Source organism: Maniola hyperantus, chromosome 23 (assembly GCF_902806685.2).
Source record: "Maniola hyperantus chromosome 23, iAphHyp1.2, whole genome shotgun sequence".
NCBI classification, from domain to species: Eukaryota; Metazoa; Arthropoda; class Insecta; order Lepidoptera; family Nymphalidae; genus Maniola; species Maniola hyperantus.
Window position 1 is genome coordinate 4,945,000 of NC_048558.1, and position 19,781 is coordinate 4,964,780.

The 19,781-nt window shown below is 37.2% G+C and overlaps 1 protein-coding gene across 4 annotated transcripts in view; it reads left to right on the forward strand.

Moving 5' to 3' along the window:
* Window positions 1-19,781, forward strand: part of LOC117993104 (ankyrin-3-like) — a 183,123-nt gene that overhangs the window by 130,480 nt on the left and 32,862 nt on the right. For all 4 annotated transcript variants that reach the window (XM_069506426.1, XM_069506425.1, XM_069506427.1 and 1 more), the window contains exons 18-20: window positions 15,304-15,384; window positions 16,140-16,311; window positions 16,927-17,046. In XM_069506426.1, the coding sequence (XP_069362527.1) occupies window positions 15,304-15,384; window positions 16,140-16,311; window positions 16,927-17,046 (373 nt within the window). The remainder of the gene's footprint in view (window positions 1-15,303; window positions 15,385-16,139; window positions 16,312-16,926; window positions 17,047-19,781) is intronic.

A 19,781-nucleotide genomic window follows, 5' to 3' on the forward strand; every position in this document is an offset into this window, starting at 1 on the left:
CTGCAAAAACAATTCTACGTCAGTTCTCAGCAACGGCGACCTACATCCCATGTTTATGTCCTAAATAAAACTCAACTCGGTTTCGTAATGACCACGCCGGGAATACACCGTGCATCAATATCTTTATAACATGAAAAAACATAAAGTTTTTTATATTCACTGATATGATATAGTAGCCCTGCCTACCTGGCGTCAGTGTAAAAGGACGGAAATTAAGTAATAGGAAATCTGATTGACTGTGTTTAGTAATTGTATCACCTGTGTCACCATTCAGTGTCAGAAGATGTATCCAATCCATTTATAAGGTCTAAAAAATAAGCCGTTTTTTTCCTAGAGGTAAGGAATTTTCCGGGATTTTTATCGCCTCAGTGATTGAGCCGTGAAATTGTATAATAGAAGAACAGACTTTCGCATTTATATAATTAGGTATAAAATTATAAATGTGTGAACTGAATATCAGGATTTATGATCATCATCTCAAATCTCAATCACCATCGCCGGCTCACTACTGAGGATGAGTTACCTTTCAGAATAAGAAGGGTTTAGGCCATAGAACACCAAGTACGCACAGGCAGATTGGATTTATGGTATTAATATGGGTATATTAATACCATTTAGTTATCTCAATCCATGGCCGGTCCAGTACAGATCACGGATCTCCTCATAGAATGAGGATAGCGTTTATGCCAATATCCACGCTGGCCAAGTGCGGATTATGGCCAGATTATTATGTAGACTTCGCACACACCTTCGAAAACATTATGGAGAACTCTCAGGAGGGCAGGTTTCCTCACGGTTCAACACTAAACCAAGTAAGAATCTGGATAGTATAAATTATCATAACACAAGACCTTGGTCTGGTGCTGAAATAGTATACCCTCAATGGGTTCAATTGGGGTAAATAAGAAGCGTAGGAAAATGTAAATTGCCGTCTAACAATGCACGTAATTCAGAGGCAGGCGAGTCAAGGCTGTACAAATGTTTCGGTTTACATCATCGTTACCTACATGGATACACATGGGTGGCCGTGAACCTGTCATGCTGTCAGCGAAACAACAGAAATCGCCGCTTTTCAAAATAAAGCATCATAGCGCTGAGTACGCCTTGCCTACTTCGGTGACCTGTCATGACATCTTCTGAAACTTCCTAAACTGTTTAATTGAGCTTCTTTATAATATTCACGAATGAGTTTTCAATTACTTCTCCAAATTCACTTTCGTATATTCGTTCCAGATCTTGCATTGCATTGCATTTGTTCTGATACCGATTTTAATTTACAAGTATTTTGTTACCATTACAATCATTATAAGTCAATGATTACAATACGATATTTTGTAAACATATTATATTCCAATTCCTCCATCCGTCCAATAAATTGACAATTGATATTGCGTTTACGAAAACAAAATTCAATGTGAATACATTGATGTTTGTGTTCCAACTACTTGTTGTCATAGTTCACTCTGTTATGCTATTTTCTCGAAAGAGATAGGCTACTTTTTATCCCGGAAAATCAAAGGGATCCCTCGGAGTTTTTAAAAAAAATAAGTCCACGCTGGTGAATTCGCAGGCATCATCTAGTTTAAAATAAATATGCACCAACTGTGCATATACAGTTTCTTTAACATTACTGTATAGATATAAAGTGAGGATGTCGAGTCCAAGTCAATTTGCATTCACGTTACCGGTATGAGATCACACAGCTACACACATACTTGTACAATGAGATTATTGTATCTGTAAACAGAGTCATTAGCGCGTTGGTGTTACAGATCCTGAAAATTGGGCTTTATCTAGACACAAATAGGCAGTGTGAGGTAATCGTGTGTGTTACGGGCGAAGTCTGCGGGGTGGACGAACTCGACATTGTCTAGATAGAATTTGTAAACGCGAACTTTTTCCCCCAAAAGTCACGAGTTTTATTTTCCACGCAAAAGTCGTGACCTTTCATCTTATACAAAACTGGAAGGCCTAGCCTACTGCCTATTGGGATCATCGCAATTGTACAAGTAATTAGTGACTGTGATGTCCTGACCTAGCCATGTCGTTGTTTTGGATCAAACAATTAATTTTCTTTGCCACCTTTTGGTTCAGTAGTATTGATAGTGGTTCAGTAGCAAAGACTACTAATAATTTCTCTTTTAAATTATACTAGATGGTGCCCGCGGCTACATCTGCGTGGATGTCCATCCCCGGGTTGTAAGCTAGCTCTGTTCTAAATTTCATCAATATCGGTTAAACTGTTGGGCCGTGAAAATCTAGCAGACAGACAGACAGAGGCACTTTCGTATTTATAATATGAGTAGTGAATTTGAGCATACTATCCAGAAGGACGGGCAGTCACAACTTAACACAGCCTTTGGCCTTGGCACGTAACATGTAGTGAACTGAGTCGAGTGGATAATTTCATTAATGGCTGTTTTTGGCAAAGCGTAACAAATGATGTAAATATTGTTACTATTATGTTGTAGCTCTGGTATTTCTCTTACAAGGTTAGTCGAGATGGCAATCGGGGAGGCAATCCCCGTTCTAACCCGGTGCAGGCCAGCGCGGGTAACGTGCTGGTGTGCGCCCGCGTCTCCCCGCCTCATACCCCGATTGCCATCTCGACCTGTAGCGGACTATAGGTATAATGATCAACGAATTTGGAATTTTTCCTCGTTTATAGTTGATCTGATGTTTTTTGCCATTTTCGATTGCCATTGTTTTTATTCCTTTTTTGTTGTTTTCATGGTCTTATGATTTAAGTACCTTCTGATTTGTGGTCAAACTTTGTAACATTTGAATGCGGTGGTGATATAAAGTAGACTAAATTTATTGTCAAACACTTTTATTGCCAGATTATTCAGAGTTGATTAAAGTTGTTTACCTCGACTTTACTCATTTTATGATCATTTATTACTTCAATGGATTAGCCGTTTTGTCCTTCAAATTTTTTTTTCTTTTCAATGAAGAAACTTACATCTACATGACGTATAAAACTGTTATATAAATTACACTTGTATTCTGTTGCAAGTACTAAAGTAATGACCTCAGCATACCATTTACGATATTGCCTACTCTAACCATATTTGCTCGCCTCATTGGATCTTAGTTGCCTAAAATATTCAGTAAACAGTTTGAAGGGCATTATATTAAAGCGTCTTCTTTAATATTTTGTATAAAAAATTGACTTCCTCAATTTAGTAGTTCAATACAATTCAATACAAGTTTAGTAGTTCAATTCATTCAATTCAATACAAAAAAAGTAGAACGTCATAGCAAACGCTTTTCTTAATAGGTTTATTTGATTTAACCACGATTTAACAGATTTTTTAATTCAAAATCACAAAAAAATACAATCACGTAATTGTTGACTCCAGCTGAAACCACGTAGGTTTATTTGCTGGAGTCCTATCCTAAACCATACATGATTCTACATTTTTAATATTAATGACTTAAAAATTAAACTTACAATGAATATAAACATGTTGAACCTATCATTGATTCATTGGAATTTCCGCAAACCATGAAAATGCAGGTGTTACAGTCAAAAATATAATACATTTCACTCTATAACATCAAAGATCTGTTGATGACGTTTCATATAGATTGATTAAAAGCGGTTCTAAAGGAGATCCCTGAGGTATCCTTTTTATGGTCACTTTGCGATTTACGAAAGCTTATTTACTAATATTTAAGTTACGAGTAGGTATATCTAAGAACACGCAAGAAGCAAGAATAGAATTAATAGGTTCCTAGTAGATCCGTACAATGTAAGCAGTTCTTACAAATTACATGTTTATTTTAATATGTATGTTACTCAAATCAGTCACTCAACACATAATTTTAGGAGGAGCTTAGATTGTCACCACTGCAGTTATGTCATGTTACTAAAAAAGAATTGTCTTTTATTTTTAAGATGACAAACAAACCAATATAAATGACTTGTTTGGAAAACGCGACGGGTGGCTTTGTATTTTAGAGTCTCCCTTATCCTTAAGGATTTCATTGATAAAATATTTTAATTGATAAGCCATTAATCCAGGATTTGTACATAAGAAGTGCAGAAGCTTTATTATTAATATATCTGGGTGTTTTATTATAATACGACTGGTCATAGTCGTATGCGTCTCTTCTAAAAGCAGGATCTTGTATCAACTTGTTACGTTCTTGTACCAATCCAATTCATTCCAAAAGTATGTTGACAAAAACTATAGATAGATATATTATTATGTAAATGGAACCCTGCTTAACGTCACGGTGGCTTGTAATTCAAGGGCAATTAGATGTTGATAAGATCTCGTGTGGTGTGGTTGATGACAATGGCAATCACTGCGCACGTCAATCAACCTGCCAGATGCGTTTTATGGTGTAAATATTTAGTGTAAATTTACTATTATACGCTATTTTCCTAACATATATCGTTGGTTTCTATTTTACTAGTGGATGCTTGCGACTTTACCCATGCTTGTTCTATAGATATAATTTATTTGATTTAATTGTTTTGCTAGTTCTTCTTTTCTAGATATTTTCTCCTCTTACAATGATCTTCAGTATTCAAAGAACTTCCTGATACACTTTCAGATACTTTTACCAATACATTTCATGGTTATTATGCAAACCTTCTACTGAATACTGATGTTATGAAAGGCCCCATTAAATCTTATAGGCAATCACATAGTACTGACTACTGATACATAAAGAGAAATCTTAGATAGGTTTTTAATTAAATCCTTGATTCAATTTAATTTAATACGCCTACTATATTATAGTTTTCAATTGGTTGTAAATGATTAGACAAGCCGTCTTCCTTTTTATAATTATATGTATACATAATATGTTTAGAAAGTGTTACATACATATTATGACAGTATTGTATATATTTGCATTAGTCGTTGGAACTCTTCCATTAAATTTACATATATCAGGGTTTGTTTAATGTAAATTGGCAATCATGAGAGACAAATAAATGTATTAGTGGAATCACGTATTTTAAAATTGATTTTTGTGTTCTTGTATACCTACCTATTGCGTTACAATATTAGTTTTGGATGATGCACAGTATTCTACTCGAAGCTTTATGTATTATTTTTAATTGCCTCGTTTTAGTTTTATGACGTAGGTAGATATCAGTGCAGTGTACCTACTATTCAAATCTTAAGATATATTTAGTCTACTTGTGATTTTCTTCTATACTAATCTTTGTTTGGGTAAGGCTTTCTCATCTGCATGCCATTTAGTTCGATGTTGAGTTAAGCTTTGCAAAAGACCGAAAATGATTCTTTAAAAATTATTTTTACTTTTTGGGGTTCACATTCTTCGCATTTCGAGTCTTTCACTTCTTCTAGTTCACATTTTCTTGGCGGATTCGAATTTCAAATTCAATATGTTTTTTTTCGTGTGCGTTTGACTAGGCATATGCTAAAATGATATGTAAAAATGGACATCAAAACCAAAATCTTTAAAAATGTACTTAAGTACCTACCTATAATCAGTAGGCCAATACCGATACAATCAATTGGGAAATAGTAGTACATTTGATTGCTCGTGTGAGTCAATAATTTGAACCTAAAATGATTTAACCCTAATGTATTGTGGAGGTCGGATGACAATCGTTACCAAAATTGCCCTCAATATAACTTGAACTTAGACTAAACGTGTGTTAAATCAAATAAAATTATTTTTAGGCTAAGGTTATGTGATCCATTAAACATTTACACATCGTACTAATGGACACAATATAAATGGTAAAATTGATGTTTTTTTTTGTTTTTTTTTTTTAAATATTAGCCAATGATGACTAATATTCCCTTTTCCCCTCCAACTAAGCGTCAAGCTTGTGCTAAGAGTAGGTACGACAACAGTGCAACGGGTGGGGTTTGAATCGGCGAACTTTCGGATTTCAGTCCGCACCTCTAACCGTTAAGCTATTGAAGCATAATTATACGCAGCATAACGGTATAGAAGACATGCACAATTCCTAAAAAATCATATACATATGTCATGACTACTGACACATAATTATGAGCTGCAGCTGATTTTCTTTAACTTTCTGATGAAATATAGCGACTATTCGCCATTTTCCTTCCAAGATGGTGGACAAAACAGACTAATTATCTATATCTTGAAAATACTCGTAGTTCATAAATCATTAGTCTTTTTCATATCTGCAACCCTAATACCTAAAGAGCAGTGGCTAATGATGTACCTAAGATCCTATTTTTGAAATTCCTATTTGAGTTTGATTTCCCGAAACCCTCGTAGTTGTAACTATCACTTTAAAAGGAATCTATATTGATGTCAGTACGCGACAGAAAATTTTGTAAATCAACCTTTAGAGTGAGATTTCGGCTTTGTAGGTCACTCATACCTGTTTGACGTTTTGTCGGTCTCAACGACAGAGACAATGCTCTACAAAACCGCTATCACTTTCTAAAGGTTGATGTACATTATTTTCTGCCACATACTGTAGTTAATCGTAGTTTGTAAGAACAAACCATGCAACTATTACAACATATTAATATTAAAAAAAAAACAAATAAAAAACTAAATAGATATATCGACAAATCGAGAAACAAACGTCATAAAGTCGTAAATATTTACCTGAAAGTTACCTGCACACATTACGACGTCTTCTTCCATGCGACTGAAAAAAAAATACTATACCAACAATGATTAATGAAACTTTAATTACCATAATTGGTTGAGTCAATAGTGATAAAGTTACATGTAACATTGTAGTACGGGATGATAATTCACTGAAATAAAACCAAGGAGACACTGTGGTGCTATTTGGGTTAAAGGATACATTAATTAAACGTTTAGCACTATGAATGCCATTAAAACCATTCATCTATCGCTTATCATTATTGTAGAACTAGATGATGCCCACGACTTCGTTCGCATGGATTTAGGTTTTTAAAAATCCCGTGGGAACTCTTTGGTTTTCCGGGATAAACAGTAGCCTATGTCCTTCCCCGGGATTCAAGCTATCGCTGTACCAAAATTCGTCAAAATCAGTTGAACGGATGGCTCGTGAAAGGCTAGCAGACAGACAGACAGACACACACTTTCGCATTTATAATATTAGTAGGGATAGGGATTTAGGGTTTTATTAGATGATTGGCCGCGATTACGTCTGCGTGGATTTAGGATTATAAAAATCCAGTGGAAACTATTTAATGTACCGGAATAAAAGTAGCCTATATCAGGTCTTTAACCGTAGGTTTCCATGCAAAAATCACGTTGTCGATCGGTTGCTCTGTTGCTGCGTGACTAAAAAGGTCAAACTAACAAAAAAACACACTTTCGTTCTGAGTTTTCTGAGGTAGAAGTTATTTTAATGGCTTATTTGATTTTTTTGTCTAAATTAAACTAAGTAGGCATGCCATTCGCGGTATGTTCATATATCATGAATCATGATTGATAAAAAAAATTACATTTGGTTTACAGAGAGATATATAGATCGACTCTATGCGGATCTCGTAGGTATATACATAAAAAATAGGTTATATATACGTATGGAAGTACTAATTTTCTTCTTAATTTAAGACGTAGAAGACTTTACTTTGTTAATGTCCAAGGTATAAACATGTTGAACATTAATTTGTATTCTACAACGCTAATTATTTTCCATTAACTCGTGTGTTGACATAATATTATTATTTTAGAATAACAAATACAAAACATATCAGTACATATCTACTTATTACAATTACATATCTGCTTAGCACTGAACACTTAGCGGACTTCATTTCAAAGATTGGTTTGAAATATTATTAGAATGTTAAGCCTTTGTAAGGCTAACATTTTTTTAGCTCATGGCATATATTATTAACTTATTATTATATATAATAAATTAATAATATATGTTTATAATATTTATTATTATATATAAGGATTTTTCTTCATCATTGGGTATTTTTAAATGATTGCCCAACTAGATGATGAGGTTTTTAAAAATCCCATGGAAAATCTTTCATTTTCCGTGACAAAAAGTACTTAGCCTAACAGTACCTATGATGATGCAAGCTATCTCTGCATCTGTCAAAATCGATTTATCGACTGGGCCCTGAGAAGGTGGCAGAAAGACAAACACAGTTTAAAATAATTCATTATACTACTAGGTGCTCGTAGTATGGAATAATGGATATGGATTGGACAAAAATATTTGTTTTTTGTTGTTGTTTTTTTAATTGACTCCTTGAAGATCCATCCTAGTCAGAGGTTAGGTTTACTTGTTCAGTTAAACTATGCTGGGTAAAACGGAGCGTCTACGCTGCAACTTGCAATACTGTGCAGAGTTTTCCACATAACATGGGCACTAGAATGGGCAGTTCAGTTTCAGCAAAGAACTTTTAAACAGATTTATTTGCTCTTTATGATAAAGTTTATTCTATTCGATGTGTTTTCACGCACTTTGGGGTATATGTTATTTATACTCGACGATCTGAAATCTAAATATATAAAAGTATTGACTGACTGACTGATCTATCAACGCACAGCTCAAACTACTGGTCGGATCGGGCTGAAATTTGGCATGCAGATAGCTATTATGACGTAAGCATCCGCTAAGAAAGGATTTTTGAAATTCAATCCCTAAGGGGGTGAAATAGGGGTTTGAAATTTGTGTAGTCCACGCGGACGAAGTCGCGAGCACAAGCTAGTTACTACTAAAATCAGTTTAACAAGTAGGAAATTGATTGTTGTAAAAATGACCTGAGCTCATGTAATAAGGGTAAGTGGGTAGCGTTGTGGAGTGGGCAGCAGTGGCGTGTACAGGGTCCGAAGCTATGGTAGGCATTACTTAGGCAGGTCCCTATTTAATGGCAGGTCATTGAGAAATCAGCCTTGAGCTATTTCGACTAGGGTAAGCAGTGCCTTGATGCCTCTATGATCTGCACGCCACTGGTGGGCAGATATTATGTGTTGCTAGTAGGAGCGCCGTGTTGACATCATCTGTCTGTGAGGTCACCTGATGAAGCCTTGCTTGCTCGCGGTGCATTTTAATGCGTACAGTTACTTAACTAAGATTAATATAAGTAAGCTGAAATAATAAGTCGAAAAGAATTTTGAGAAAAGTCGAGACAACTAATCGTAGAAATGATTTTAATTAAATCATCAAATCATTCAAATCAAATATGAAAAAATCTACTATCGTGAACTATATGACTGAACGTAAATTTCACGTTTATTATCAACTAGATAATGCCCGCGACTTCGTCCGCGTGGATATAGGTTTTTAAAATTCCCGTGGGAATTCTTTGATTTTCCGGGATAAAAATGTCCTTCCCCGGGATGCAAGCTATATCTGTTCCAAATTTCGTCAAAATCGGTTGAACGGATGGGCCGTGAAAGGCTAGCAGACAGACAGACAGACAGTCAGACACACTTTCGCATTTATAATATTACTAGCTTATGCTCGCGACTTCGTCCGCGTGGACAAAAAAATTTCAAAACCCTATTTCACCCCCTTAGGAGTTGAATTTTCAAAAATCCTTTCTTAGCAGATGCCTACGTACTATAAGATATAAGTAAATAAGTATATAAGGGGCGGTAAAAGTAAAACTCGAGGATGAGTAGTAAATCTATATTCTTCCCTTACATAATAGTTAACAAATAAACGTACACGACAAAATCGGATCCTAAGCTGGAGGTGGAAGAACGGACTGCGTGGCTATCGCGTTCGTAACCTCAACTGGTTGTCAGAGTGGGCTGCAGGTAGCTACCGCACTCCTTAACCATACCGGTCTTAGAGGACTGCGTGGCTATCGCTCTAAGACCGGCCGCTAAGCTCGGAATGATCTTCGGACTGGCGGGCGCGCTCTTTTATACTCGCGGATCCCCGCTTCTTGCGTAGGCGGCTACTCGATGACGTGTTTGTAGAACAGTGCAGTTAGTAGTGTGCGAGTGGGAAAGCATTCGGCGGGCGCGCGGACGGTGGTTTGTTACAGTCTCCCCCTCTGGTGCTCGGTAACGTCCCGTAAGAGCACCAGGAACATCTTGAATTTTCCTTGGATGTCCTCGTCGTTGAATGGGTACAATGTGCGTTGGAACTTCCGTGTTTTTCCATAATTACACATGGTCCGTCTTGGCGAAGTGGAAATTTTGCTGACGTAAATGATCGACTTGCATATTCGGGAGGATGATCATTTGCATCCTCCCCCTGCATTAAAGCTGCTCCTACAGCATATTTGCTTCCATATTCAAACGATCTTCTTCTTTATAGTATTTACGTTGGGCGCCAATTATAAGGGGTGTTGTTTTCATTGGGCCCCACGTTGGGCGCCAATTATAAGGGGCGGTAAAAGTAAAACTCGAGGATGAGTAGTAAATCTATATTCTTCCCTTACATAATAGTTAACAAATAAACGTACACGACAAAATCGGATCCTAAGCTGGAGGTGGAAGAACGGACTGCGTGGCTATCGCGTTCGTAACCTCAACTGGTTGTCAGAGTGGGCTGCAGGTAGCTACCGCACTCCTTAACCATACCGGTCTTAGAGGACTGCGTGGCTATCGCTCTAAGACCGGCCGCTAAGCTCGGAATGATCTTCGGACTGGCGGGCGCGCTCTTTTATACTCGCGGATCCCCGCTTCTTGCGTAGGCGGCTACTCGATGACGTGTTTGTAGAACAGTGCAGTTAGTAGTGTGCGAGTGGGAAAGCATTCGGCGGGCGCGCGGACGGTGGTTTGTTACAAGTATGGATTTTTAAAGGAATCTAAGTAAAACCGACTGTTGACTCTAAACTTGCTTCTTCGAGTTGGTTCGCATAGATTTACGGATTTTAAAAATCCCGTTTGCGAAAGAAGTCGCGATGAATTGCTAGCTTCAAAATCTTGTACTTATTCACAATAATGAATTCAAAGAAGGCCGATTTATAGATACACACTTACAACATTTATCTGCTTGTACAAGTTTTCTCTAATACGCTTTTAAAAGTCATCAATCATTGGCATGCATGATTTAAAATATTAATAGAAATAAAATGTGTAGGTAAGTATGTTCTAAGAGCAATCTATTCTTAGGTCTGATTCATAAAAACGAACACGGGTGCAACACTTAGGCTTAGGTGCAATTGCGTCGTAAATATACATGCATGTATAGATAATCTTGCCATTAGAAAAAGTATAAGAGAAAAAAAATATGCCTGAAAAAGAATCTACCGTTAGGCGCTACGAAGTTCGCCGGGGCAGCTAGTATATAAATACTATTAAAATATACCAAGCGATAGAAACTCAGTTTTACTAAAATATTTCAGCGTTTATTAAGACGATCGTAGTCTGGTTTTAGTTTACAGCTTTATCTTGTTACGAAGATCGAAATAACATGGCCGTAATAAAATCGACCCAGTAACCCCACGAAGGTATTCCAAAGATTTCACCACACAATTGACTCCAGTCATAAGTCAGGGTATGGCGTGAAGTTAATTGTGGCAAGTCAATTGCGACTCCCACGCGCTGACCTCACGCTCTTATGTAAGACGTATGATATGAAAATACCTATTGAAGCATTTTTAGGGTTACGTATCAAAATAAAAAGAAACCCAAATTATGGTGCGACTAAGTCTGTTTGTTACACTTACTTATTTCAGCAACTACGCACTAATGCGACTAAAGGTATAGTTTTAGACAACGCTTGCCCAACTTTATTGGAAATTATAGAAATCAAACATAGAATATTCTTAGGTACAGATTATTACATTGAAATTACATACAACGTTATAACAATTATTGCAAAAGGAGCCGAAATGAAGAGGGTCGAAATTTTAGTCTGATAAAATATAAAAAAACTTCATTTGTTATGAAAAAAAAACTGAAAAATGACTGAAATGCCGTCCTTAAAGTTTTCAAAAATCAGCAATAAACCTTTATACAGTATATAATTACATATCACAGCGGTCCAAATAAAAGGGATTTATTTTTGAGACGGTAGATTGATTAAACCTATTATGTTTATTATTTAGCCTAGGTGTATGTTCCTGTTTATTTGCACATCCTTCCTTTGCAAGCTACGGAACACTTGATAGGCGAGTCTAACTCGCACTTGACTGTTTTTTTGTTGCGGATCGTGCGATTGTGTTAGTCATACATTGATTTAATTACGTCTTGGTTTCAAAAATAATACCTATGTTAGTCGAGATTTAAGTTTTTTGCTTGTTGTACACAACAGCATGATAGTTATAAAAATTGTCATTAAATACAACATGACCTTGGATTTGTATGAGTAATCAAAGTAGGTAATAGGTCCACGCAATTGTGAAGAGTTACAGAATTCTGATTAGGAATAGATACGGTAGGCGGTGATAGCGTAGTGGTTAAGACTTCGGCCTCCAATTAGGGAGTCCGAGAGTCGATCCTCTAGGAATTGTGCGTTATAAGCAATAGGGTCTTGGACTGTAGTAATAAAATGACGTGATATTTTGTATAGCGGTAGTTTATGTGGCTTTTTTTATTTTTTTATTCAGATACAAGTTAGCCCTTGACTGCAATCTCACCTGGTGGTAAGTGATGATGCAGTCTAAGATGATAGCGGGCTAACCTGGAAGGGGTATGGCAGTTTTTATTAAACCCATACCCCTTTGGTTTCTACACGGCATCGTACCGGAACGCTAAATCGCTTGGCGGCACGGCTTTGCGCGTAGGGTGGTAACTATCCACGGCCGAAGCCTCCCACCAGACCAGACCAGAAATTTAGAAATTATAAAATTCCAAACCCCTGCCTGGAATCGAACCCGGGACCTCCCACTATTAAGACCACAGCGCTCACCACTGCGCCAGGGAGGTCGTCAAGAATTTCGTCGGCTAGAATTCATTATTAAAGAGAATAATTTTGAAAAAATCATACTTGTTACTTACTAAATGTAATGGCCATTTACAAGTAAACACTAACTGCCGTACTCACAGTCGCTTAATCGTTACTTAAGTTTAGTTAAAACGAGACAGAGCTATATCTCTCACATAAATCTGTCTCGTTTTAATTCGATCTTAAGTAACGACTAGCGACTCTGAGTACCGCGGAAAGTAAAATAATATAGTAGGAATAACTCAAAAAGGAACAAATATTCCTAATATAGAAAATGTTTCAGTTTGAGAAAATATAATTTTGTCAATGAATTTTGTATGGGCAATTGTCCAAGTCTTCCACGTTTAGCGGTACATCCTACGTTATAGTTCTGTGAATTAGCAGAATATATTTATACCACTACACTATGTCACCTTGTGAGACAACACATGTTTTGTATACTATTTTCACTATGTATTGCTAATTAGTCTCTTCGCACATCGGACAGCAACCATTGTAGTAAATGCCGTACGTTTTGACGCGTTTTGATGGTATTTCGTATTTTCAGTAGGTATTGAAGGTACTTACCTACCTACCTACGATAGAATTAGGTAGTCCCTATCTATGTAAGGTACAGGTGCTACCTTGCCTAAGTATATAAAAATTTATAAATACGTTACAAATATAAGAAGATTAACAATGGTACTGATTTTGAGCACAACTAAATTTTAGAGCATTTGCATCCTCTTCGTACCAATATAATAATATGAAAAGGACAGACACAGTTTGACAGTTTAAAATTTAATTTAGAGCTGTCAAACATAGTGACTTTAGCTGCCAGTCGCGAGCGTATTGTTTAAATTCGTACCGCTAAAATTTACGGTCTTTAAATGTAAAATTCATGTTCCATCCTGTTTTAGCAATATTAAAAAGAATAGGATGCAGATACTCCAAATTTAGTTTAAAGAAAGACAACAGAATCGGCGCCAATTCTCAACTCAAAATTTCCCAATTTCATGATGAAAATTCCATATTTTCGTACGGAAAATTCTTATTCATTTATTCTTTCATGAGACATCAAAAAGAGACAGCTAAATGCCTACTTTATATCAGCATCTCTTACTATTTATAATCGAGTATGAATTTCGATTGTTTATGCATGCCACGCATGCATGCGTTGCTCCTTCAATTATAGGGACTTCCTTACGTCGCTAGTTTGTAGACTTTCTACTGACGATTGTAGTGACGGGTCTTGGTACCTTCTAAAGGTTTCTTTTACTAGCTCAAAAGGAACTAGATAGTTTATCAATATACATAGCTGAGCTATTGCAGAAGCAAAATCAGCAATTTGCTGTTTTTAGGGTCAAATACCTCAAAAGGAAAAAGGAACCTTATAGGATCACTTTGTTGTTTGTCTGTCTGTTTGTCTGTCTGTCAAGAAACTTATAGGGTACTTCCCGTTGACCTAGAATCATGACATTTAGCAGGTAGGTAGGTCTTATAGCAGACATGAGGGGAAAATCTGAAAACCGTGAATTTGTGGTTACATCACAAGAAATAAAATTAAAATGTGTTCATGAACAAATATTGCTATTTTTAACTTTCAAAGTAAGATTACTATACCAAGTGGGGTATCATATGAAAGGGGTTTACTTGTACATTCTAAAACAGATTTTTATTTCTTTTTAGGCATAATAGTTTTTGATTTATTGTGCAAAATGTCGATAAAATACGATTGTAGTACGCAACCCTTAGTGCGCGAGTCTGACTCGCACTTGGGCGGTTTTTTTTTTTCTATATTCATAGCCGTGTCCTAAGAATTGATTATGTACCTGCACAGGTATAAACCAAACATTACACATTATTGGTATGAGAAAATAATCTACATCAATCAGTGCAATAAAAACCAATCTGCACGTGTTGTAACTGTTCGATTGCATCAATAATTATCTGGAACAACAAAGCACACATTGCTCGCTTCTGATAAGAAATGGCATCAACCCGTATTTGCAAATCAATTTTCAAATCGAACGTATCCTATTTTTTCGAAGTGCTAAGTATTTTAGTTTTTAATTTAATTTTTAGAGTATATTTTATAACTGCACAATTTCTAGGATTATTTTGCCAATTTGCATAGTGAAAAATCAATTTTTCCATTTTTCAAAATATTATTGAGTATATTGAGAAAATATAATATTAAAGTTTCTAATTAATGAAATTCTAGTCAGGACTTAAGACTTAGTGATCTTTCTAAAAGTACAAGAAAAAAAAAAAACGGTTCTTTAAAAGCTGTGCCACATTTGTCTTAAGGTGGGTACCTGGCGCTTCCATCACTTGAGCATTTTGAGCTAACAAGCCCAAGTATCGGGCCAGGAGAGTTGTCATGTGTGACACAATCCGAAAAAAGTCTCTCCTCAATATAATAAATACTCTAAGCCTTATAGCGCAATTCGGATTGGATCCTTGCCAGGATCGATATCGAAAATTGAAGTCATTATGTTGTTTTTATTGACAGTTATTTTGTTTTATTGTTACAGGTGGCTTAGAAGGCAAATACAGGGTCGCGGCGCCTGAGCTCATGCAGGACACATTCATGAGCGACTCCGAGGACGAAGGCGGTAAGTTGACCTCACATTGCATGACCTTGTTGCCTCGATGCATTCGATGGAGTTCTAATGCTGGGCATACAAGATAAAAGCTTCGACCTCCCCGGCGCAGTGGTGAGTACTGTCTTATAAGTGGGAGGTCCCGAGTTCGATACCCGGCAGAGGGAATTGATAAATTCTAAATTGTCACTGGTCTGGTCTGATCTGATAGCTATCACCCTACTGGCAAAGCCGTGCCGCCAAGCGATCTAGCGTTTCGGTGCGATGCCGTGTAATATTGTAGAAACCGATAAGGGGTATGGGTTTAATAAAAACTGACATAGCCCCCTAACAAGTTAGCCCGCTTCCATCTTAGACTGCATCATCACTTATCGCCAGATGAGATTGCAGACAAGGGCTAACTTGTAATATAATAATTAAAAATAGATCTCCTGTAAGGATTTCTACATTCCTGTGTCATATACGCCACGCGTACCTACTGCACGGTAATGGGAGAGTATATTTACCATAGAGTTAATTGTGTGACTTTGCCTTTGATGAGAAAAGTTGGCACAACGTTCTATCATTAATGAAGTTGGCTATGAAATTTAATACGATTCTACGAAGCTGTCCATGGTTGCCTACTTTTGCTAGATAATTTTGATAGCTCTGGAAGCTCAGTTTTACGATACAACTTCTTTGATCGATGGAAAGATTGTAATACTATGTTTTGTTATTAAAACTAAACTACTTTGGTGCACAAGGCAATTTTCGGATCTATTTTTCAGGAGAAGTGGAGTGTCCAATCCAACAGCAGCAACAGTACCGTTACATGAACAGTGAAGCGGGCACGTTGAACCGGGCGCGGCCGCTGGAGGACAGCGTCACAGATGGACACCTCTGGCCCAGCAACAACGACAGCCGCGTCGCCACCATCGAGCGACAGCCGCTCGACATCGGGTGAGTTGCACAACTGTTGCCATGATACTGAAAAGACTTTCCGCAGGGTTTTCCATTCTTGAATTCATATTGTTAACATTAGGTACTTTCTAGATAGATAAATTTAAATATAAATAAGTTAAGTAGATTATTGATTGTTAATTTTCACACTTTATTATTCTATGATAATGTAGTTACTATAATAAGTTGCACACCAAGTTATTGGTTGAATTTCAAGGGCTCAAAATAGATTTAAGACCAAATTGTACCACATTCTGGCAAATAAAAACTATTTCTATTTCTATTTCTGATTTGCTGGACAAAACTTTTTTAAGAACTTAAAATTTTACGACGCGACCGTTGCGAGAAAATGACGGGATATTTAAAAATAGCTCTAACTAAAACCTTCCAAAGGAAAGAAAAGGTCATTACGTTAGGTTGGTAGACCTTAACTGAGGTGGTGTCTGGGGTAGCGCGTCGTGAGCAGGAGTCACCGCACCGCGCGCCGCACTTGCCACAGAAATCGTCCCAGTTAAGCGTTACGAGTTGGTCAATAAAGTTAATTTAGCGTAAGAACAGATCTCGGGATTCTTCAGACTTAATTTACCTTAACTAACCCAATTAATTTGGCCACAGATTCCTGGTGTCGTTCGTGGTGGACGCTCGAGGTGGCGCGATGAAAGCGAAGCGGCGCGGCGGAGTGCGAATCATCGTCCCTCCCGCTGCCTGCGCAGCTCCCACCAGAGTCACATGCCGGTAAGTCTTAGCCCATTTTCACACTTTATATTTAAAAAAAATTACGTCTTCATCATCATTATCAACCGATAGACGCCCACTACTGGGCATAGGTCTTTTGTATGGACTTCAACACGCCATGGTGTTGCGCCGCCTAAATTCTGCTGTACCTTGCAACTCGTTTGATGTCGTTTGTCCACCTAGTGGAGCGTTTTCCAGCGCTGCGCTTTGCGAGGTCGCCATTCTAGCATCTTGGAACCCCAACGCCTACCGGTTTTTCGAACTTTTTGCCCTGCCCATTGCCACTTCAGCTTCGCAACCCGTTGAGCTATGTCGGGTACTCTGGTTCTCGTACGGAAATAATAATATTACAGTACGCGGCAGAAAGTAATGTACAGCGACCTTTAGACGGAGAAAGCAGATTTGTAGAGCATTGTCTCTGTCGTTAGACCGACAAAACGTCATATAGGTATGAGTGACAGAGACAACGCTCTACAAAGCCGAAATGTCATTCTTAAGGCCGATGTACATTACTTTCTGCCGCGTCTGCGGGAGTGAAATAATACGATTCGTAATAGCCCAACAATAAACAAAACTCTCAGACTGTGCAAACTGAGTCATAAACACAAACGTCCTCTGTTTTTGGGACGTTGCCACAGCGCTTTAATTCTCACTGCTTTATTAGCCTACAACAAAATTTACAGTCAGAAGCGATATAAATCATTGGGAAAATATGGAGGGTAACAAATATCAGTGCCAAGGTCATTAAAACAAGTACTTATGTATTTGTACCACCATCGAAAATGGCTCACATTTTAGGTCCTTCAAGGACAAATCTTTTTTTTTAATAAAAATGGCGAGCAAACCAGCAGGCGGGTCAAATGATGTTAAGTGAACCGCCATGAACATTTGCAGTACATTTATAATATGGGTACTGATTACAAATAGAGCCTCAATAGCTCAACGGGTACAGGAGTGGACTGAAAACCGAAAGGTCGACGGTTCAAACCCCGCCCGTTGCACTATTGTCGTACTTACTCCTAACACAAGCTTTGCGCTTAGTTTGAGGGGGAAGGAGAATATAATAGTGATTAACATGGCTAATATTCTTTAAAAACATATGCTCTATACCTACTCTGTAAATTTCAGCCTAGGGCCTCACTACTTTCAAGTAAGATAGCAGTGTCATTGAGAAAACAAATGTAAATCGACATGCCTTTCTCCCAATCTCTAGTGATTCTATAGTTGCTTTTGTCCCAATTCCCCTAATACTTAGGCTGAGATCTATAGAGCGTACTTTGACTTTGCTCAGACTTAAGATCGAGTTAAAACGAGACAGATTTATGTGAGAAATATACATCTGTCTTGTTTTAACTCTGTCTTAAGTCTAAGCAAAGTCAGAATACGCTCTATTATAGATCTCACCCTTAGTCCATTCTATGAAAAGTTGCGTGCTTCAGCTAATAAGTAATAACCAGAACATTAGCGTTTCGTTTAGTAGCTCAAAATTAGGCTATTTCGCCTGAATAGATCGAATATAGAACTATGTCACGCGATAAAGCAATTTGGTCATTCATAAAAGTTGAAACAATAGCCAATAACTCAATGTCTAATCCACCCACTGAATTGAGGGGATGATTCATAAATCAGACTTCCATTAATAAAGGAGAGCTATTTCACGGGTGTTTTGCTAAAAACGCACCGAATTGAGACCCCTCTTCTTTTAGGAAAGTCGGTTAAAAATATGCATCTATCGTGGCGTTTTTTGACAGATTTCTATTGAAAAACTATTGCCGTTGCTTGACCATAAAGTCCAAGCTATATCCCAGTTGTAAATTAAAAAGAAAATTATAATATGATACTACCTGCCCCGACGAACTTCGTACCGCCTAACAGTAGGTACAAAAATTTTCTCTCCGTAAGAACCATCCCCGTACTTAAGAATTAGCTAAATCGGTTCAGCTGTTCTCGAGATTCGCGATCAGCATCACATTCAGTGATTCATTTTTATATATAGAGATTTAGATAGATTAATTAGATATTCCACGTTCCTTTCCAACTAAATATAATATAATACTAGGAGTAAAGGTAAGACAATAGTGCAACGGGTGGGAACTTTCAGATTCTAACCCTTACAGTAACCGTAAACCTAAATATATAAAAGGAAAAGGTGACTGACTGACTGATCTAACAACGCACAGCTCAAACTATTGGACGGATCGGGCTGAAATTTGGCATTCAGATAGGTATTATGACGTAGGCATCCGCTAAGATAGGATTTTTAAAAATTTAATCCATAAGGGGATGAAATTTGTGCTGTCCACGTGGACGAAGTCGCGAGCATAAGCTAGTAAGTACTAAATAAACCAACGAAGCTCAACATCAACTCAATATAGACGATATTAATAACTAATGAAATTGTAAACTCACATTTTTTATGTTAAGACTACCACTTCCGTTTATGTTAAAAACAGTGATAAAAATCAAAATCGAGAAACGATTAGGGAAATATATTCAAAGATCATATTAATGTCCTTGGCTGGCCTCTGAGATGATGTTTAAAAATTAAAAATATTGATGACCGCAAACATATAGGTCGAGTGAACATATTTACATTAAATGTAGGTATTAAACTAGGTATAATATTTACATTGCATGTAGGCTTTGTGCGTCATCTTATTCCGAACCGATTGCCGAATAAGCGATCTCGATATTTTTAAAAATGAAACAGATTTTCGGGCGTTACTTCATGGCCA